At 47.6% G+C, this 20,452-nt stretch overlaps 1 protein-coding gene across 1 annotated transcript in view; it reads left to right on the top strand.

Moving 5' to 3' along the window:
• The window catches only part of LOC124624589 (condensin complex subunit 1), a 213,413-nt gene that overhangs the window by 20,416 nt on the left and 172,545 nt on the right, over window positions 1–20,452 (top strand). The window contains exons 4-5 of the mRNA XM_047149116.1: window positions 2,761–2,909; window positions 3,012–3,162. Of these exons, the coding sequence (XP_047005072.1) occupies window positions 2,761–2,909; window positions 3,012–3,162 (300 nt within the window). The remainder of the gene's footprint in view (window positions 1–2,760; window positions 2,910–3,011; window positions 3,163–20,452) is intronic.

The raw sequence follows: 20,452 nt of genomic DNA on the forward strand, positions 1-20,452 counted from the left end.
CATTTGAAACCAGCCCTGAGAGGGGTATTGAAGGAGTGGTACATGATATTATTGACACGACTATAAAAACTGCAGAAGCAATTATACCCTTTTCTTCAGGCTCTTCCCAATGGACAACTGTGCCACAGTGGTACAAAGAAGTAGCTGTAGCTATCATAGTGTCATAGGGCACTTTAACAACACAAGCACCATCCTTCTATAGAAAATTTACTAGCTTTCAAGAGACTTCGAACAAAGGCATGGTTTTTAATAAAGAAGAGAAAGCAGCTGTGTTGGAACATTATGTATCATCCATGAGAGACCACATCCCACTGCCTCAAGTATGTGCTAAACTACTCTGCATTTGTGGGCACTCACCATTCACAGCAGTCCCTCATATCTCCCATAGTGGTGGTAGTCTGCAGTAATTCGTGAATGTTTTGCAGGACACTTTGCCAAAGTGTCTACATGCAGAAACTATCATCCTACTTTCCTGACCAGTAAACATCTGGAGCAGCAAAATTCCTTATCCTTCCCTGTACATGGCTTTGAATAATACAGTGTTCCACTTAATGAATGGGAGTTCATTCCACAGTGCTTAAGCAGTGTGTTAAGACACACACCCCTTGACTCAGTAAAATCCACAAGCACCTTAGCAACAGCATAGAAGACATTCTCAGGTTTTTCAGTCATATTTGCTGGGAAGGGGAGTTTCCCTCCAATCAGTGATGGGTGGTGGATTCCTATTCTGAAACCAGGAAAATGGCCTGAAATTTTGACCAGTGATCAACCAAACCAATCTTTCTAAGAATGGGTTGTGTAAATTATTCAAAAGAATGGTCAGCTGATGACTGTGTTGGTGCCTGGAAGCCAGAGGATCTTTACCACAATTTCAGAGTAGCTTTTCGTCGTTTGGTCCACCATGGACCAGCTGATTATCCTGGAATATGTAGTGCACAATGCTTTAGCCCATCGCCAACACCAGGTTGCTGTGTTCTGTAACTTACATAAGGTGTACAGTACCATCTGCTGTTATCACATCCTATATACTCTGCATGGGTGGTGCTTTTAGGGCTGTTTACTCATTTTTATCTAAAATTTTCTATCCCTCGGACTGTCCCAGATCTGGGTGGGTTTGACCCTCAGTAACAAATATGTACAGGAAACTGGAATCCCTCAGGTTTCGGTTCTGAACATAATCCTCTCTGCCATTTGCAATCAGTGGTATTGTGGGTGCATTGGTGTGCAGTTGGTGACTAGAGCCTTCCCTATGAGCCTTGTATACAGTCTACTGATGGACGATGGTGTCCAGCATTGCAAGTCTAATGCCAGCAACTCTTGGTAACTATGCTGTCACAATCTGTCAAATGCATGCGTATCCATGTTACATGACTTTGTTTCACAACCAGCAGGCTGTTTATGAATCACTTAAAACTGGATAGGCCAGGTGGGATAAGACTGCAAGTTCTGTGCAAGGGCCTCAGACTGCCCTCTCGTCTGTGTGCATGCAGTTCCCCCAGGCACCCATATGGTGTGTATAAAGTCCTCTAATTCGGATGGCCTTCTTCTGTGGCCCTAAGAAAAAAGGCTAATCCCACCATTCTTGGACACCAATTCTGTTAGAGTCTTCATGATTACCCAAACTCAACATGCATCTACAAACATAATCAAAAGTCAATGACAAGATTGTTTATGTGTTTGCACATGCAAGGGAGCACGAGAATTATTGTTGTCAAATACATACAGTGTATATGCTGCAGAGTTGGTTGCCATAGCACAGGCTGTGTGGTACATTAAAATTTACTTCACAAAGTATTTCCTTATTTGCAGTGACTCAATGAGCTGCTTACAAGGCATACAGAAATTTATTGGTCGCTAAGCTCAAAGACCTACTGTTTGCCTTCCACAGCTCCAGAACCACTGTAATACTAATCTGTACCTCAAGCCACATGGGTATTCTGGGAAACGAACTTGCTGACAAGTTAGCTAAAGAAACGACAACAGAAGGCAAACTTGGACTCAAAGTACTGTGCAGATACCTATGATTGCAAATACGATATCAGATTTTAAACCTGGGATACAGAAAGGCAGGCTAGTACAACCCTAAACCAGCTGACAGCAATCAAGGGGACTGCTGGGGTGTGGCATACTTTGCTCCAAGCCTCTCTAAATGTTGCTATCATACTTTACTGACTATGTACGAGCCACTCCAGACTTATCCATGACTTCATTTTACATCAACAGGACCCTCACCGATGCAGTTGTGGAAACCATCTCACTAGTGCCTACATTCTCTGAGTGTGCACTGCTGGCTGACCTGAGATGTGCCATTAGCCTGTCTACCACTCTACTCCAGACCCTAGCAGACATTTGGATTACAGCTAACAAAACCATATATTTCCTATGGGAAAGTAGACTTCATACTAAAATTTGATGCACCTCAACTTACAGTGTGAGGGGTGGAAGTGTGGCATGGACATCTCGGTTTGATGTGTGCCCAGTGGCCTGCAACTACGTTCTCCTCCTACTCTGTCACACATTTTTAAATTTTTGTGATTTTTATATATGTTTTTTATTTATGTAACAGTTTGAACAAACTAAATGACTATCTCTCTACAGTCTTCTTTTCCTCATTTTAGTTGTGCTGACTATAACTAGAGCCTGAATTCCCATGCAAATGTATGTAGCATGCATGTTTGCAAAGTTTGGTTCTGTTGCTTAAAATACTGTGTTGTATTTAAAAGTCCAAATCTCATGATGATTTTCTCCTTACCACTGTAGGGTAAAAATAAAATCAGCAAAGTGTCAGAAAGCAAAGACTGGAACTGGAAAGAACGTAACCATGAGGCACTGATTGAAATATATAATTGCTTGCAGTTACCACTGCAAAATCTTTGGGATCCAGCTGTCTGTGAAGAACCATTTTCAGAGTAAGACTTGCCCATAGTCAGTATAGAAATTATTAGAGGCTACAATTTTAGTTACATATAAAAAGGCATTTTAATTAATATGTAATTTTATTATTATTACAGTATTATTGGAAATGCTTGTTTCAAATCACTAGAAGATCCAGGAGTTACACAAGTCAAGATGAAGCCAATGTGTGAGACTATTTTTCAAATTATTGGTACGTTGGTGAAAAAGCATGGATATGGTTTCAGTTGCATTGTGCGCATTGGCCAGGTGAGTGGAATACTTATTAACTATTGGATCTCAGTCCCAGTCTCTCTCTCTCTCTCTCTCTCTCTCTCTCTCTCTCTCTCTCTCTCTCTCTCTCTCTCTCTCTCTCCCCCCCCCCCTCCCGTGCCCCCCTCCCCCCCCCACCCCCACCCCCACTCTCAAATATATGGTGGGTGGTTACCTCCTTCCAGAATAAACACAAAAAATTTCCTCTGTATTGTATACAGGAATACTTAGAATAAAGATCATAGTTTTCTGGATGAAGATAAAGGAATTATGCCTATAAGTTTGTGAAAATTGTCTAGTTTCCTCACATTGTAGTATGTGGTCAGAATTAATGTACTGCCTCTAGGATTGGAAAAGGTGGTGATTAATTTGGAAACAGTTGTTAGCCATGGTCCCCCTTTTTTTCCTCTTTTAATATCTTGAATGCTGTAAATGCTTTGAGGCAGTGCTAACTGCAATAGGCCATGGTGGGCTGGGGAAAAAAAGACATTGTGTCCCATACCATCAGTTTGTCTATTACTGTTGCTGTTTGTGACTGTCATCAGCAGATTTAGATTGCAAAAATAATACTTAAATTGGAGAACTGCTGTTTATTACTGTAGTAGTTCACACACTCTTAATCTGTTGCTACTTCTTTGTGTCTCATGTAAGTGCTTTACCTGGTGTGATTTTGAAGCAGTTTCTTGTTTTAGCCGCAGGCAGCTCACAGAATAATTCCCAGTCGCTTGTAGGCATCTAAATCCTTGAAATAACTGTAAAATATGTTACTTCAAGGAAAATTTTTACATAACAACCAACTAGACATAATTCTCTAAGATTTACTGAATAAGTGCAAAACAATTTATGATTATATTGGTGTGGTATCAAAGACACCTGTTTCTTGTGCTGAAAGTGCAACACTCAATTGTTTTTGAGGAAAAGTGCACCAAGAGATGGTGAGATGTAGTCATGCAGCAAGGAGATGGCAAAATGCCTGAAATTGAATTCAAACATCAGTAAAATGAGACTTGTGTAATCAACATTCATATAGGCACTTGCTCTATTTATAAACGATTGGCATAATATCCTTAATATGCAGTTCGCCATTAAATTTTATACTTAATATTATTCTTCCCATAAAGCCAGAAAGTTAGTATTGTGATATAAATGTTGCACAAAGCATGTATATTGGGCCTAGGAGCCACACTTGGAATGTTTGATGAAATATTTATGAAGAGTTGTATATTATTTCTGTGATACATACTGTTTCATTAAAAGTCTCACCTCCTGTGCCATACGAACAGCTGGAATGTGTCCTGGAGATAATATTTGACTCTACAGGCCACAAGTGGCCCATCGGGACCATCCAACCGCCACGTCATCCACAGTGGAGGATGTGGATAGGAGGGATGTGTGGTCAGCACACCGCACTCCCGACCGTTATGATGGTATTCTTGACCGAAGCCGCTACTTCTCGGTCGAGTAGCTCCTCAGTTGGCATCACGAGGCTGAGTGCACCCCGAAAAATGGCAACAGCACATTGTGGCCTGGATGGTGACCCATCCAAGTGCCGGCCACGCCCGACAGCGCTTAACTTCGGTGATCTCACAGTAACCGGTGTATCCACTGCGGCAAGGCCGTTGCCTAGGGGAAGAGAAATTGTAAAGAAAGGTAGATTGGAAAATTAACACAGATTCATTTTCTGACAGAAAATTTTTAACACATTGAGACGAAAATGATTTATAATTGCACAGGTCTTTTTATAGAAAGCTTAATGTAGCTTCATATTTTGAGAAATGAAGGGAAAATCGTACCAACAATTTGAGCTTATGTTTGATGAACCTTATTGCAAAATGAAAAATACAGGCTGAGTGCACTCAGCCTCATGATGCCAGTGTAAGAGAGTTAAGGAATTAGTAGTAGTGAACCCAAGGTCTAGAAAGTCAGCAACAACTGGGAGTGTAGTGTGCTCTGATCCCATGCCACTCAACACTGCATCTGATGAATTGAAGATGACACGGCAATCAGTTGACTGTCATGTGGTCTTCAGCGTCTGATGCTGCTTTTTCTTTTTCTTAGTCTTCTTCTTTGCCTCCTCCTCTCTCTCTCTCTCTCTCTCTCTCACACACACACACACACACACACACACACACACACACACACACTGTTTAAAGAAAAGAAAGAAGAAAAGTTTTCAAAAAGCAATCCATCTCTGCCACTCACCCCCTTGCAGGTTCGGAGGTTAGAATAGGCCCGCAGTATTCCTGCCTGTCATAAGAGGCAACTAAAAGGAGTCTCAAATGTTTCGGTCTATATGTGGTGGTCCCCTCTCGGATTTGACCCCCATATTTCCAAATTCTTCCGAAGAGAGAGCCAATTGGGAAAGGGTGCCTTACATGGTGCATTGTGCCCATCACGCATTGAGACCTTTAGCCAGCTTTCTCATCGCCACATTGCCGTTCCACTCGTTCTCCATTTCTTGGGCGAGGATACATTTCTTGGTGCGATATCCACCATGCACTGTGCAGTGTTGTTTTTTTGTGGAGACAACAACCATGGACTTCCTTGCACCTAATATCCAGTATGGTGGCCAGTTCGTTGTGGTGGAGCCACCATGTACCCGTTGGTTGTAGCCCCCTGACAACACAGGGATCACTGCTGATGCCTGCACCATTAACTCCCCATGTATGCCAAGGAGTAGATGCCTATCTCCCTGTGGAATCGGCACTCCCGGCAATGGCCGTCCTGCCAGGTGGCCCTTGCTGATGCTGAGTGGCACCTGTGGGGAGGGCTCTTGGTCGGAGTGGGTGGCACCAGGGCGGATGACCCACAATGAAGCGTGGTACGTTATCTTTTGCTGGTGGCCAGTCGCCAGTAGTCTCTAAGCGTTCTCGGGCTCAATTCAACGCTCAGAAATATGATCCCAAATCGTTCCACTCCTGGCCACACCGTGGAAGGAGCCCCAGTTCTTAGTTTGTACGAGGGCTGATGGGGAGTCTTTCATGTCAACAAAGCCTCAGTTCATCATAGAACATTTAGAGGTCAAGTTTGGGAAGGTGGAGGGCTTGTCCAAAATGCGTCCTGGGTCAATATTGATAAAAACGGCATCCCTTGCCCAGTCATGAAGGTTACTTGCTTGTGACAAGTTTGGGGATGTTTCAGTTACCATCACACGCCATAAGAGTTTAAATATGGTCCAGGGTATTATTTTCCATAGGGACCTTCTTTTGCAGTCTTACGACGAGCTGCGCGCCAGTTTAGAGCGTCAAGGTGTTCGTTTCATCCGGTGTGTTCATTGGGATCCAAAGGATAATCAGATTGCTACCGGTGCCTTCATCTTGGCCTTCAAGGGTGATACATTACCGGAGAAGGTCAAGATGAAGGTTTACTGCTGCAATGTCAAGCCCTATATCCCTCCCCCATGTGGTGCTTTAAGTGCTGGAAGTTCAGCCATATGTCTTCCTGCTGTACTTCCAGCCTCACATATTGAGATTGCGGACGCCCATCACGTCCCACTACTCCATGTGCCCTGCCTCCCATCTGTGTCAACTGCGGAGCGCATCATTCACCTTGCTCGCCAGGCTGCAGGATCTTACAGAAAGAGTGGAAAATCATGGAATATAAGACCCTGGACTGACCAACCTATCTGAGGCTAAGAGGAAATACGAACGACTTCGTCCTGTGTGCATGACTTCTTCATATGCTGCCGCTACGACAACCGTGATAGCCCCATCAGTTCAGCGACTTCCAGTCGGCTCACCGAGCCGTACAACTCCACATGCCCCCTTGCCCAGCTGGGGCACTACCCACTCTGTTGCTCCTGCGCCACCTACCTCAGGAGCAACACCCCCCTACCCATCGGGAACATCTGTCCCCGCTTCTAAGCCGGAGGAGCATCCAACTTCTTTGACTCCTCTTGCTCGCAAGGGGTCCCTTGGGTCCCTCCCTTCCCAGGGTTCCACAAGTGGGAAGGATGACACCCGACAGTGGCATAAGTGCCCACAAGCAGCTGGTTGTAGGGCTTCGCGATCCTCCTCCGACCTGGAGACTGAATTGGTGAAGCCGTCCCAGCCAGTGAAACACAAGGAGCAGCGAGAAAAGCCCAAGAAGACCACCTCTAAGACGAAGGAACTTGCGGTGGCACCCACCCCACCGCATCCTACTGCGTCTGAGGGCGAGGTAGAGATTCTGGTGTCCACTGAGGACGTATATCTCGCCGGACTCTCACACAATGGATGTCATTTGCATAGGTACTCAATCAATGGCAGCAGCTGACCCACTGGTGTAATCTGCCTCCTTGGTCCCTTCATGCCTTTCTTGGCTATGGACAATGTCATCCTCCAGTGGAACTGCAGTGGTTTTTTCCACCATCTTGCTGAGCTCTGACAACTTCTCAGCCATCACCCTTTCCTCTGCGTTGCTCTTCAGGAAACTTGGTTTCTGTCGATGTGAACCCCCGCCCTCCATGGCTATTGGAGTTATTATAGTAACCAGGCAGCTTATGAGAGGGTATTGGAGGGTATCTTGTGGCGTCTGCATCTGAGTCCTTCACTCCCTTTACAGCAAGTCTGTCCCTCTACAAACTCCTTTAGAGGTTGTCACTGTTCGGGTGTGGACGCCTCAGGCTGTTACTGTCTGCAGTCTCTATCTTCCACGGGATGGTGATGTCCCGCAGCATGTCCTGGCTGCGCTGCTAGCCCAATTGCCGCCACCTTTTCTGTTACTGGGTGACTTCAACGCCAATAACCCTCTGTGGGGTGGATCAGTGGCAACAGGCTGAGGCAGCATCATTGAGCAAGCATTGGCACAGCTCGACCTTTCTCTTTTAAATAATGGTGCCTTCACACATTTCAGTGTGGCGCTCAGCACGTACTCAGCCATCGACCTTTCGATCTGCAGCCCTAGCCTGTTACCATCTGTCCAATGGAGTGTGCATGACGACTTGTGCGGTAGTGACCACTTTCCGATCTTTCTGTCACTACCACAGCGTCACTCTTCTGGGCGCCCCTGCAGATGGGCTATGAATAAGGCTGACTGGGACTCGTTCACCTCCATTGCCTCTTTCCAATGATACCATTGATGCGGTGGTTCACTCGGTCACCACCGGCATCGTTACTGCCGCAGAGTCTGCCATTCCCTGTTCTTCTGTCCCCCTGCGGGTCCAGGGGTACGAATAGGCCCGCGGTATTCCTGACTGTCGTAAGAGGCGACTAAAAGGAGTCTCAAACGTTTCGGCCTTCTGTGATGGTCCCCTGTCGGGTTTGACCTCCATCTCTCAAAATTTTTCCGAAGAGCGAGCCGATTGGGGAAGGGCGCCTTACTTGGTGCATTGTGTCCATCTTGCGTTGAGAACTTTCGCCAGCTTATCCATCGTTGCGTTGCAGTCCTGCCCACTCTACATCTCTTGGGCTTCGATACGCTCCTGCGTGCACTCTCTGCCAAGCAATGTGGGGGGCCACTTTCGGCACTGACAGCGACCGTGGACCACGTGTCACCTAACATCCAGCATGGTAGCCAGTCCGTTGTGGTGGGGCCGCCATGTACCCTGTTGGTTGTAGCCCCCTGACAACATAGGGATCGCTCTACTGACGCCTGCGCCATTAACTCCCCACGTATGCCAAGGAGTAGACGCCTATCCTTTTGGGGTATCGGGACTCCCAGCAACGGCCATCCTGCCAGGTGGCCTTTGCTGTGGCTGGGTGGCACCCGTGGGGATGGCCCTTGGTCGGATTAGGTGGCATCAGGGCAGATGACCCGCAATGAAGCGTGGTACATCATCTATCGCTGGCGGCCAGCCGCCAGCAGTCTCTAAGCGTTCTCGGGCTCAATTTAATGCTCAGAAGTACGATCCGAAAACGTTCCCCTCTCTGGCCACGCCGTGGGAGGAGTGTAAGTCTCAGGATGGAGGTAACAGTCATTCGCCCCGATTCTTAGTTTACACAAGAGCTGATGGGGAGTGTTTTCTATCCACAAAGCCTCAGTTCTTCGTCAAGCATTTAGAGGACAAGTTTGGGGAGGTGGAGGGCTTGTCGAAAATGCGCTCTGGGTCAGTACTGATACAAACGGCATCCTCCGCCCAGTCACGCAGGTTACTTGCTTGTGACAAGTTGGGGGATTTTAACGTTACCATTACACCACATAAGAGTTTAAATATGGTCCAGGGTGTTATTTTCCATAGGGACCTACTTTTGCAGTCTGATGACGAGCTGCGCGCCAACTTAGAGCGTAGAGGTGTTCATTTCGTCCGACGCGTTCATCGGGGTCCGAAGGACAATCAAGTTGCTACCGGTGCCTTCATCTTGGCCTTCGAGGGTGATACATTACCGGAGAAGGTCAAGGTGATGGTCTACCATTGTGACGTCAAGCCCTATATCCTTCCCCTGATGCGGTGCTTTAAGTGCTGGAAGTTCGGCCATATGTCTTTTGCAGTCTGATGACGAGCTGCGCGCCAACTTAGAGCGTAGAGGTGTTCATTTCGTCCGACGCGTTCATCGGGGTCCGAAGGACAATCAAGTTGCTACCGGTGCCTTCATCTTGGCCTTCGAGGGTGATACATTACCGGAGAAGGTCAAGGTGATGGTCTACCATTGTGACGTCAAGCCCTATATCCTTCCCCTGATGCGGTGCTTTAAGTGCTGGAAATTCGGGCATATGTCTTCCCGCTGCACTTCCAGCCTCACATGTCGAGATTACGGACGCGCATCATGTCCCTATACTCCATGTGCCCCGCCTCCCATCTGTGTCAACTGCGGAGAGCATCATTCACCTTGCTCGCCTGAATGCAAAGTCTTTCAGAAAGAGCGCAAAATCATGGAATATAAGACCCTGGACCAGCTGACCTATACTGAGGCCAAAAGGAAATATGACAGACTCCATCCTGTGTGAATGACATCTTCTTACGCAGCTGCTACAACAACCGTGCTAGCCCCATCAGTTTCGAGACTTCCAGCCAGCTCGATGAGCGTTATGACTCCTCCGGCCCCCTTGCCCGTGGGGGGGCTCTACCCAACTGGTTGCTCCTGCACCACCTACCTCAGGAGCAACATCCTCCCACCCATCGGGGACGTCCGTCCCCGCTTCTCAGCCAGAGAAGCGTCTAACTTCTTCGGCTACTCTCACCCGTAAGGGTTCCCTTGGGTCCCTCCCTTTCCAGGCTTCCACCAGCGGAAAGGATGACAGCCGACAGTGGCAAAAGTCCCCACCAGCGGCCGGGCGTAGGGCTTCACGATCCTCCTCCATCCCGGAGACTGAATCGGTGAAGCCTTACCAGCCGGTGAAACCCAAGGTTTAGCGAGAGAAGTCAAAGAGAAAGACCTCTAAGGCCAAAGAACTTGCGGTGGCACCAACCCCACCGCACCCTTTGAGCTCTGCTTCTGAGGATGAGGTCGAGATTCTGGCGTCCGCTGAGGACCTTGATCTCGCCGGTCCCTCAGACGCCATGGATGTCACTCGCACGGGTACTGAATCGGTGGCAGTGAGTGAACAAGCGGCGTAAATTGCCTTCCCAGTCCCTTCACGCCTTTCTCAGCCATGGATAATATCATCCTCCAGTGGAACTGCAGCGGTTTTTTCCTCCATCTAGCTGAGCTCCGACAACTTATCAGCTTTCACCCTTTCTTCTGCATTGCTCTTCAGGAAACTTGGTTTCCACCAATGCGAACCACCGCCCTCCGTGGCTATCGGGGTTATTATAAGAACCGGGCAGCTTATGAAAGGGTGTCTGGTGGCGTCTGCCTCTATGTCCTTCACACTCTGCACAGCGAGTCTGTCCCTCTCCAGACACCTTTAGAGGCTGTCGCTGTTCGGGTGTGGACGCCACAGGCTGTTACCGTCTGCAGTCTTTACCTTCCACCGGATGGTGATGTCTCGCAGCATGTCCTGGCTGCGCTGATAGCCCAATTGCCGCCACCTTTCTTGCTACTGGGCGACTTCAACGCCCATAACCCTCTGTGGGGTGGGTCAGTGGCAACAGGTCGAGGCGCCACCGTTGAGCATTTATTGTCGCAGCTCGATCTCTTGATTTTAAATGATGGTGCCTTCACACTTCAGTGTGGCGCATGGCACATACTCCGCCATTGACCTTTCGATCTGTAGCCCTAGCCCCTTACCGTCTGTACACTGGAGTGTCCATGACGACCTGTGTGGTAGTGACCACTTTCCGATCTTTCTGTCACTACCACAGCGTCACTCTTCTGGGTGCCCTAGCCGATGGGCTATGAATAAGGCTGACTGGGACTTGTTCTCCTCCACTGCCACTATTGAGCCTCTCTCTAATGATGACATTGATGCGGTGGTTCAATCGGTCACCACAGGCATCGTTACTGCCGCCGAATCTGCCATTCTCCGTTCCTCTGGGTCCCCTCGGCGGCGGACTGTGCCTTGGTGGTCGCCTGAGATCGCTGCAGCGATTAAAGATCGCCGGTGGGCGCTACAGCGTCACAAGCACCATCCCTGCATTGAACACCTCATCACCTTCAAATGGCTGCGTGCGCGGGCCCGCCGCCTTATCCGCCAAAGCAAGCAGGGGTGCTGGGAGCGGTATGTATCCACCATTGGCCTCCATGTCTCTCCATTGCAGGTCTGGGCCAAGATCCGACACCTCTATGGCTATCGGACCCCTGTCAGCGTCCCTGCGCTCTCGCTGAATGGAGCAGTTTGTACAGACTCCGACGTCATTGCCAACAGCTTGGCAGAGCATTTTGCTCTTAGTTCCGCTTCTTCCAATTACCCACTGGCCTTCCGCTCCATTAAAGAGCGGATGGAACATCGGAGCCTTTCGTTTCGCACCCACCACCCAGAATCTTACAATGCTCCATTCAGTGAGTGGGAATTCCGCAGTGCCCTTGCCGCTTGTCCTGATACCGCTCCTGGGCCAGATAGCATCCACTGTCAGATGCTGAAACACCTTTCAGTGGCCTGCCAGCGACGCCTCCTCGACCTTTACAACCGTCTTTGGGTTGAAGGGGAGTTTCCGTCGCAATGGCGGGAAAGCATTGTCATCCCCGTTTTGAAACCTGGAAAGAACCCTCTGGAGGTGGACAGCTACCGTCCCATTAGCCTCACCATCGTTCTTTGCAAGTTGCTTGAACAGATGGTGAGCTGACGCTTGAATTGGGTATTGGAGTCTTGGGGCCTTCTGGCTCCCGTCTCAGGGTGGGTTCCGTAAAGGCCGCTGCGCCACCGACAGTCTGGTGAGCCTGGAGTCGGCCATCCGTACTGCCTTTGCCCGCCGTCAGCACCTGGTCGCTGTTTTTTTCGACATGCGGAAGGCGTACGATACGACATGGCGTCATCACATCCTTTCTACGCTTCATGGATGGGGTCTTCGGGTTCTGTACCGATTTTTATCCGCAATTTTCTGTCGTATCGTACCTTCCGTGTGCAAGTCGCGGCCTCATATAGTTCCTCCCACGTCCAGGAGAACGGTGTGCCACAGTGTTCTGTTTTAAGTGTCTGCCTGTTTTTAATAGCCATGAACGGGCTCGCTGCGGCGGTGGGAAATTTGATTCCCGGCTGACTTGGCTGCCTCACATTCGGCAGCTTAAACAGGCGTGTTGGCGGCATCTGAATGCTCTGAGATGCTTCAGCCACACCTGCTGGGGCGCCGACCGATCTACCCTGTTACGGCTCTACCAGGCGTTAATCCAGTCTCGTTGGATTATGGGAGCCTGGCTTATGGCTCCGCTTCCCCATCTGCGTTGCCGGTGCTGGACCCAATACTACACAGTGGGATACGACTTGCCACTGGTGCCTTCCGCACCAGCCGTGTGGACAGTATACTTGCGGAGGCAGGTGTCACTCCATTGCGGTTCAGGCGCCAAAATTTATTGGCCGCTTATGCTGCCCATGTTTTTAGCTTGCCCGGGCATCCAAACTATTGTCTCCTATTCCCACGATCGGTCATCCATCTGCCAGAACGTCGGCCCCGGTCAGGTTGTACGATCGCGGTCCGCATCCGAGAGCTTCTCTCCGGGCTTGGGGCTTTACCTCTTCCGCCTCCTTTCCGGGCACCTCTGCGTACACCCCCGTGGTGTGTGCCTCACCCTCACCCTCGCCTTCAGCTGGAATTGGCACAGGGCCCGAAGGACTCAGTCCCTCCAGAGGCCTTCCACCGCCGCTTTCTTTCCCTCCTTGCAATGTCTCAGGGCTCTGGCATTGCGTACACTGACGGCTCGATGGTTGCTGGTCGTGTCGGTTATGCATTTACTCTAGGGGACCATTCCGAACAATGTTCATTGCCGACTGGCTGCAGCGTTTACACTGCTGAGCTGGTCGCCATCTTTCGTACCCTAGAGTATATGCGCTCCTGCTCAGGTGAGTCCTTCGTGATCTGTAGCGATTCCCTGAGCGGTTTACGAGCTCTTGACCAGTGTGTCCCTCGTTCTCGTCTGGTGATGGCTATCCAGGAGTCCATGTATACTCTTGACCGTTGCAGCCGCTCTGTGGTCTTTGTTTGGACCCCAGGCCATGTTGGGATACCCGGCAATGCGAATGTTGACCGCCTGGCGAAAGAGGCCATCACTCAACCACCTCTGGAGACTGGCCTCCCAGCGACTGATTTGCGGGCACTATTACGCTGCAAAATTTTCGATTTATGGGACGCTGAATGGCGCAACCTGCCCGTACCAAACAACCTCCGTCGTATCAAGGCGACGACGACTGTGTGGCGGTCGTCCATTCGGGTCTCCCGCCAGGAGTCTGTTGTCCTCTGCCGGCTGCGCATTGGGCACACTCAGCTGATACACGGCCACTTATTGCGCCGTGAGGACCCACCTCTGTGTCGCTTCGGCTCCGTTTTATCTGTGGTGCACATTTTATTGGAGTGTGCGCTTTTAGCTGTGCTCAGGCAGACGTTCGCACTGCCTGACACACTCCCTGCCCTTTTATCTGATGACCCTGCTATGGCTGGCTTAGTTTTACGTTTTATTCGGGCAGGGGGTTTTTATCATTTAATCTGAGTGTTTGTGTTTTATTTTATTGTTTTGTGTTGATTCTGGCCTTTGGCCTACGGTTTTAAACTCAGTTTTTAATGTGTTCTCGGTGGTTGGCTTTTCCTTTTTTTGTTCCTATGATCGGCCGACCACCGTCACACTCTGTGTGATTTTAGTTCGTTTTGCCTGGTCTTTATCTACGTTTCTCTTGTTCTGTGTCTGTGCTCTATTATGTTAATCGTTTTTATTCTCTGTGGGTGTTTTTAGGATTTGGAAAAAGGGACCGATGACTGTAGCAGTCTGGTCCCTTTAATCCCAACCAACCTTCCCTGTTTTTCTGGGTCTCCTCAGTGGAGGACTGTGCCTTGGTGGTCGTCTGAGATCGCTGAGGCGATTAGAGATCGCAAGCGGGCACTCCAGCATCACAAGCGGCATCCCTCATTGGAGCACCTAATCGCCTTTAAATGGCTCTGTGCCCGAGCCCACTGCCTCATTTGCCAACGCAAGCAAGAAGGCTGGTAAAGGTATGTCTCCACTATTGGCCTCCGAACCTCTCCATCGCAGGTTTGGGCCAATATTAGGCGACTCTATGGCTATCAAACCCCCATCAGCGTACCTGCGCGTCCACTGAATGGAGCAGTCTGTACTGACTCCGTCACAATTGCAACCCGCTTGGCAGAGTATTTTGCTCAGAGTTCCGCTTCTGCGAATTACCCACTGGCCTTCCGCTCCCTGAAAGAGCGGTTGGAACGTCAGAGCCTTTCATTTCACATACAATGCTCCATTCAGTGAGTGGGAATTTCAAAGTGCCCTAGCCGCTTGCCCTCATACAGGTCCCGGGCCAGATCGTGTCCGCTGTCAGATGCTCAAATGCCTCTCGGTGGACTGCCAGCGACGCCTCCTAGACCTTTCTAACAGTATCTGGGTTGAGGGTGAGCTCCTGTCGCAATGGCGGGAAAGCGTCGTAATCCCCATGTTGAAACCTGGCAAGAACCCACTGGAGGTGGACAGGTACCACCCCATTAGCCTCACCAATGTTCCTTGCAAGTTGTTCCAATGCATGGTGAGCCGGAGGTTGAGTTGGCTACTTGAGCCGCGGGGCCTTCTGGCTCCATCTCAGGGTGGGTTCCGTAAGGGCTGCTCTGCCACCGATAATCTGGTGTGCCTGGAGTCGGCCATCCGTATGGCCTTTGCCTGCCGTCAGCATCTGGTCACCGTCTTTTTTGTCATGCGGAAGGCGTTCGATACAACATGGCGACATCACATCCTCTCTACGCTTCATGGTTGGGGTCTTCGGGGTCCGCTCCCGATTTTCATACAAAATTTTCTGTCACTTCATTCCTTCCGTGTGCAAGTTGCGACCTCCCATAGTTCCTCCAGAGTTCCGGAGAATGGGGTACTGCAAGGATCTGACTTAAGTGTCTGCCTCTTTTTGATTGCAATTAATGGACTCACTGTGGCAGTGGGAATGTCTGTCTCATCTTCCTTTGTATGCTGCCAACTTCTGCCGATACTATAGCTCCACTGGCACTGCAGCTGCTGAACAGCAGATGCAGGGCACTATCCAGAAGGTGCTGTCTTGGGCTGTTGTGCGTGGCTTCCAGTATTCGGCTGCCAAGACCTGCGTTATGCATTTCTGCCGGCGACGCACTGTTCACCCTGAGCCATGGCTTTATCTTGACTGCGAACCTCTTGCTGTGGTGGAGATGCATTGGCTTTTGGGATTGGTTGTTGATACCTGGTTGACTTGGCTACCTCATATTCGGCAGCTTAAACAAACGTGCTGACGGCATCTTAACGCTCTTCGTTGCTGGGGTGCTGATTGGTCTACCCTTCTACGGCTGTACCAGGCGTTAATTCAGTCCCGTCTAGATTATGGGAGCCTGGCTTATGGTTCGACATCCCCTTCCGCATTGTGGTTGCTGGACCCCATCCTTCACAGCAGGATCCGACTCGCCACTGGAGCTTTACATAAAAGCCCTGTCAACAGCATACTTGTGGAGGCAGGTGTCCGTCCATTGCGGTGCTGGTGCCAGCAATCACTGGCCGTTTATGCTACACATGTTTGAAGCTCGCCCAAGCATACCAATTATCGTCTCCTGTTCCCTCATTTGGTCGTCCATCTTCCAGAACGGCAGCTTCGGTCAGGGTGTACAATTCTGGTTCGCGTCAGAGCTCTTCTATCTGGGCTTGAGGTTTTCAGTCTTCCACCTCTTTTCCGGGCCCCTCTGCTTATACCCCTGTGGTGTGTGCCCCACCCGTGCCTTTGGCTCGATTTTGCACAGGGCCCGAAGGACTCAGTCCCTCCTGAGGCCCTCCGCAGCTGCTTTCTTTCAATCCTTGCCGCATTTCAAGGCTGACGGTTCGATGGGTGCTGGTTGTGTCAGTTATGCTCTTGTTCTAGGTGATTATTATGAACAACACTCATTGCCGGCTGGCTGCAGTGTTTTTATTGCCGAGCTGGTTGCCATCTCTCGCACCCTAGAGTATATCCGCTCCTGCTCAGGTGAGTCCTTCGTTTTCTGTAATGACTCCCTGAGCGGTTTACGAGCTATCAACCAGTGTTTCCCTCGCTCTCGTCTGCTGATGGCTATCCAGGAGTCACTCCGTACTCTTGCCCGTTGCGGCCACTCTGTGGTATCTGTGTGGACCCCGGGTCATGTAGACATCCTGGGGAATGAACGTGTTGACACACTGGCCAAAACAGGCTGTCGGTGCACCAGCCTTTGAGATTGGCCTTCCGGAGAGTGACCTCAGGACAGTTTTGTGGCAGAAGGTACTTCGCACCTGGGGTGAAGATTGGCGCGTCCTGCCTTCACCCAACAAACTTCGGGCCATCAAGGAGGCTACCGGTGCATGGCGCTGCTCCTTGCAGGTCTCTCGCAAGGACTCTGTTGTCCTCTGCCGGCTGAAAATTTGCCACACCTGGATAACGCACAGCTATGTATTGCACCGCGAAGACCCACCTTCATGTCGCTGTGGGTCAGCTTTGACTGTGGTCCACATCTTGTTGGACTGCCCGCTTTTAACTCTGTTCAGGCAGACATTTGCACTGCCTGATACACTTCCTGCAGTTTTATCAGACAATGTTGCGATGGAAGATTTAGTTTTAAGTTTTATTTGTGCAAGGGTTTTTATCACTTGATCTAAGTGTTTCTCCTTTTTTGTGTTGAGTCTGGCCTTTGGCCTATGATGTTAGACTGGGATTTTTAGTGCATATTATTTTTTTTTTTTTTTTTTTTTTTTTTGTGGGTGTGGGTGGTCAGCCAACCACTGTCTCACTCGGTGCGATTTTAATTCCTTTTGTCTGCGTCTTTCTTGTCCTGTGTCGTTGGACTCGCATTCGGGAGGACGACGGTTCAATCCCATCCTGATTTAGGTTTTCCGTGATTTCCCTAAATCGTTTCAGGCAAATGCCGGGATGGTTTTTTTGAAAGGGCACGGCCGATTTCCTTCCCAATCCTTCCCTAACCCGAGCTTGCGCTCCGTCTCTAATGACCTCGTTGTCGACGGGACGTTAAACACTAACCACCACTCCTGTGTCGTCTCTTGTTATCTCCATTGTTTGTTTTTATTTCTATTGGTGGTTTCAAGTTCATGGAAAAAGGGACCGATGGTCCTAATTGTCTGGTCCCTTCAATCCCACAAACCAACCATCTGCCACTCATGTGATCTTAAGCAGCAGAGATACATTGTGTCTTTCTTAATTATTAATCTGTGACTGCTACCGATTGTTGGCATCCCACCTTTACAAAAAAAAAAAAAAAAAAAAAAAAGTTTGAGGCATACAAAAGTTGGTTTACATTATGTAAGTCATGGCCTTTGACACTGAACGTTAAATCTTCTAGAGTGTTACGGTGTGTCATATTCCTCTAGTATTTCTTCTTGCACAATCAACCCCTGTGATGGGATTATCAGTTAACCAGGAACACTAGAAGATCCCAGCAAAGGAATCGAAACATCGATTGTGTAAGAAGAAATTCAAAAGGAACACGATTTAGCCTAACAGCCTATAAGGTCTTAACTTTCAGTAGTGCATATTGTTGTAGGACAGTTATAAAACAACCTAAAGTGTCAGCTTAGATGTATAATCTAAGAAAAGCAAGGTGTAGGTTTCCAAGTAAATGAAGTCAGTTCTTTTAAGTACAACAATCACTGTAATTGTTAACATGTAAGTGGTAGTACATTATACAGAAAGCAATCAGAAAATAAGTTACATTGGGGGGGGGGGGGGGGGATATTGGTCTAAGGATAGCGTCTTCGACTATTAATCCCAAGTTCTTGGATCCCAGTTTCAGTCCCAACCGCTGCTTAGGCACTGAATAAAAATTATCAGCTATGGGGGTTGAAGACTTTCGGTGTGGGAAGTTGTCCACATTCTGCCAGTGGCCATGTCAGTAGTCAATGGAAGAGTGGATAGAGATTCAGGATACCCTCTTGCTCTTCCAATGTGAAACTGCCTCTAAAGGCAGAAGAATCAGTAATGATCAAAGGTAAGATGATGAAAAAATGAATGGAAAGTGCTGTGTTAAAGACATCTAATACACTTCAACAGGGAATGTTTTCTGTAGTTGGCAGAAGATTCTGAAATAGTCCCACCATTCAGGTATTCAGGAGAAAGGATTGCCAAAGGGAAGATGACAAATAGAAAAAGTTTGAAAATTCACATAAAGGGTAACATTTTATGAGTTGGAAACTGAAATGTCAGAAGTCCAAATGTGGTAGGGAAACTCATCTCATCTGACATTTGGGACAGTCTTGTAGGAAATAACTGCTATTCCCAATGCTTATTTATAGCTCAGAAAAAAGCTTTAAGGCTGATCTGCAAGGTCTCAGCTAGAATTCATTGTAGAGATTTATTTATTAGGTTCAGCATTATGACCTTGCCATATATATACATATTCCAGTGTCTGTTATACATTAAGAAAAGCTTCTCTTGTTTCACTTTAAAATATGGTGGGCCTAGCTATAATAAACAATGTTATAATGGCATAACAAAGACTTCGGTTTTTGTACTGTGACTGGACATCTTTATATCCAGATTTGTTAGGTTATTTGATAAGCTACCACACTGAGTCGAGTCTAAAGCTGGAAGAATTATGTGAATGTAATGTTTAATAATAGTTTAATTATATTTATGTTTATAGTCTATTGTGTCTGTATATTTACTGAATGTGCTTATGCAAACTTCACACTCACGTAAATGTTGTGGTTTGGGGTCATAAAATCAGTTCAGTTCAACAGAATCTGAAAATGGGAGTGCAAAAGCTGAAATTAAATGTAATGTGGATCAGTTAAGTGAAATGTAAAGAACATGAAGTTATCAGAGAAGATTGAATATAAGTTTGTTCTTTTGTAGTGTTCTGTATGTCAAATCGAGGAGATCCTTCAGAAATATGAAGTAGATCAGTGTATACATTAACAAAAGACAAGCAAATTGTAGAAACTATGTGTACACTGCTTTAACAGTGAATTTCCACTGTATTGCTTAATGCTATTTGTGCTTATGCCATATAAATTTAACTGAGTGAATTAGAAATAAACGTGCTACATTGAAAAAAGTTTGTCTCCTCTTGTCCCTTTTTCCTCAGTGGGCAGATGGTAAATTTGAAAACAAAAGGTGAAGGAAAATACTATATTTAGAAAAATTTATTTTTAACATATTCAGAGTAATCAGAATTACAAGCTGTTATATTGACAAAGTATCGGCCTAAAAATGTAACATTATACCTATTCTAAGCTTATCTGCATTTTGATAATACAAAGAGAAATAAAATTAAGAAATAGAAATGGTTTACAGTAATTTGTGGTCCTTTGCTAGCATTTTGCTAATACAAAGAAAAATTAAATATGGAATTAGAAGTGGTATACATTAATTTAACAGCATTTTCTTTTCGATGCTTTTTGCTTACTAACCCTGATATGTGGCATCTCTATTTTTAATCATCATCATCATAATAACACAGCTGTGAAATTTCTGTCTTCATTGACACAAATATTTGGCAGTCTCTTCTGAATATGATGCAATTGCTGAGGTTGTGGTTATGTTGGGACCTGATAACACAGTTTCCTCCCTCACCCCTGAATATATACTGAATTTCATACCGTATTTACTCGAATCTAAGCCGCACCTGAAAAATGAGACTCGAAATCAAGGAAAAAAATTTTTCCCGAATCTAAGCCGCACCTGAAATTTGAGACTCGAAATTCAAGGGGAGAGAAAAGTTTTAGGCCACACCACCAAATCGAAACAAAGTTGGTCCATTGTAATATGAGACACAATTTAGGTGGAATGAATGACGATACAGCTACAGTAGGTTCGAGTCGTAAGCTTAGAAATTAAAGCTTTACTAGGTAGCCATTGCTATGCGCCACAC

Source organism: Schistocerca americana, chromosome 1 (assembly GCF_021461395.2).
Source record: "Schistocerca americana isolate TAMUIC-IGC-003095 chromosome 1, iqSchAmer2.1, whole genome shotgun sequence".
Lineage (NCBI taxonomy): Eukaryota > Metazoa > Arthropoda > Insecta > Orthoptera > Acrididae > Schistocerca > Schistocerca americana.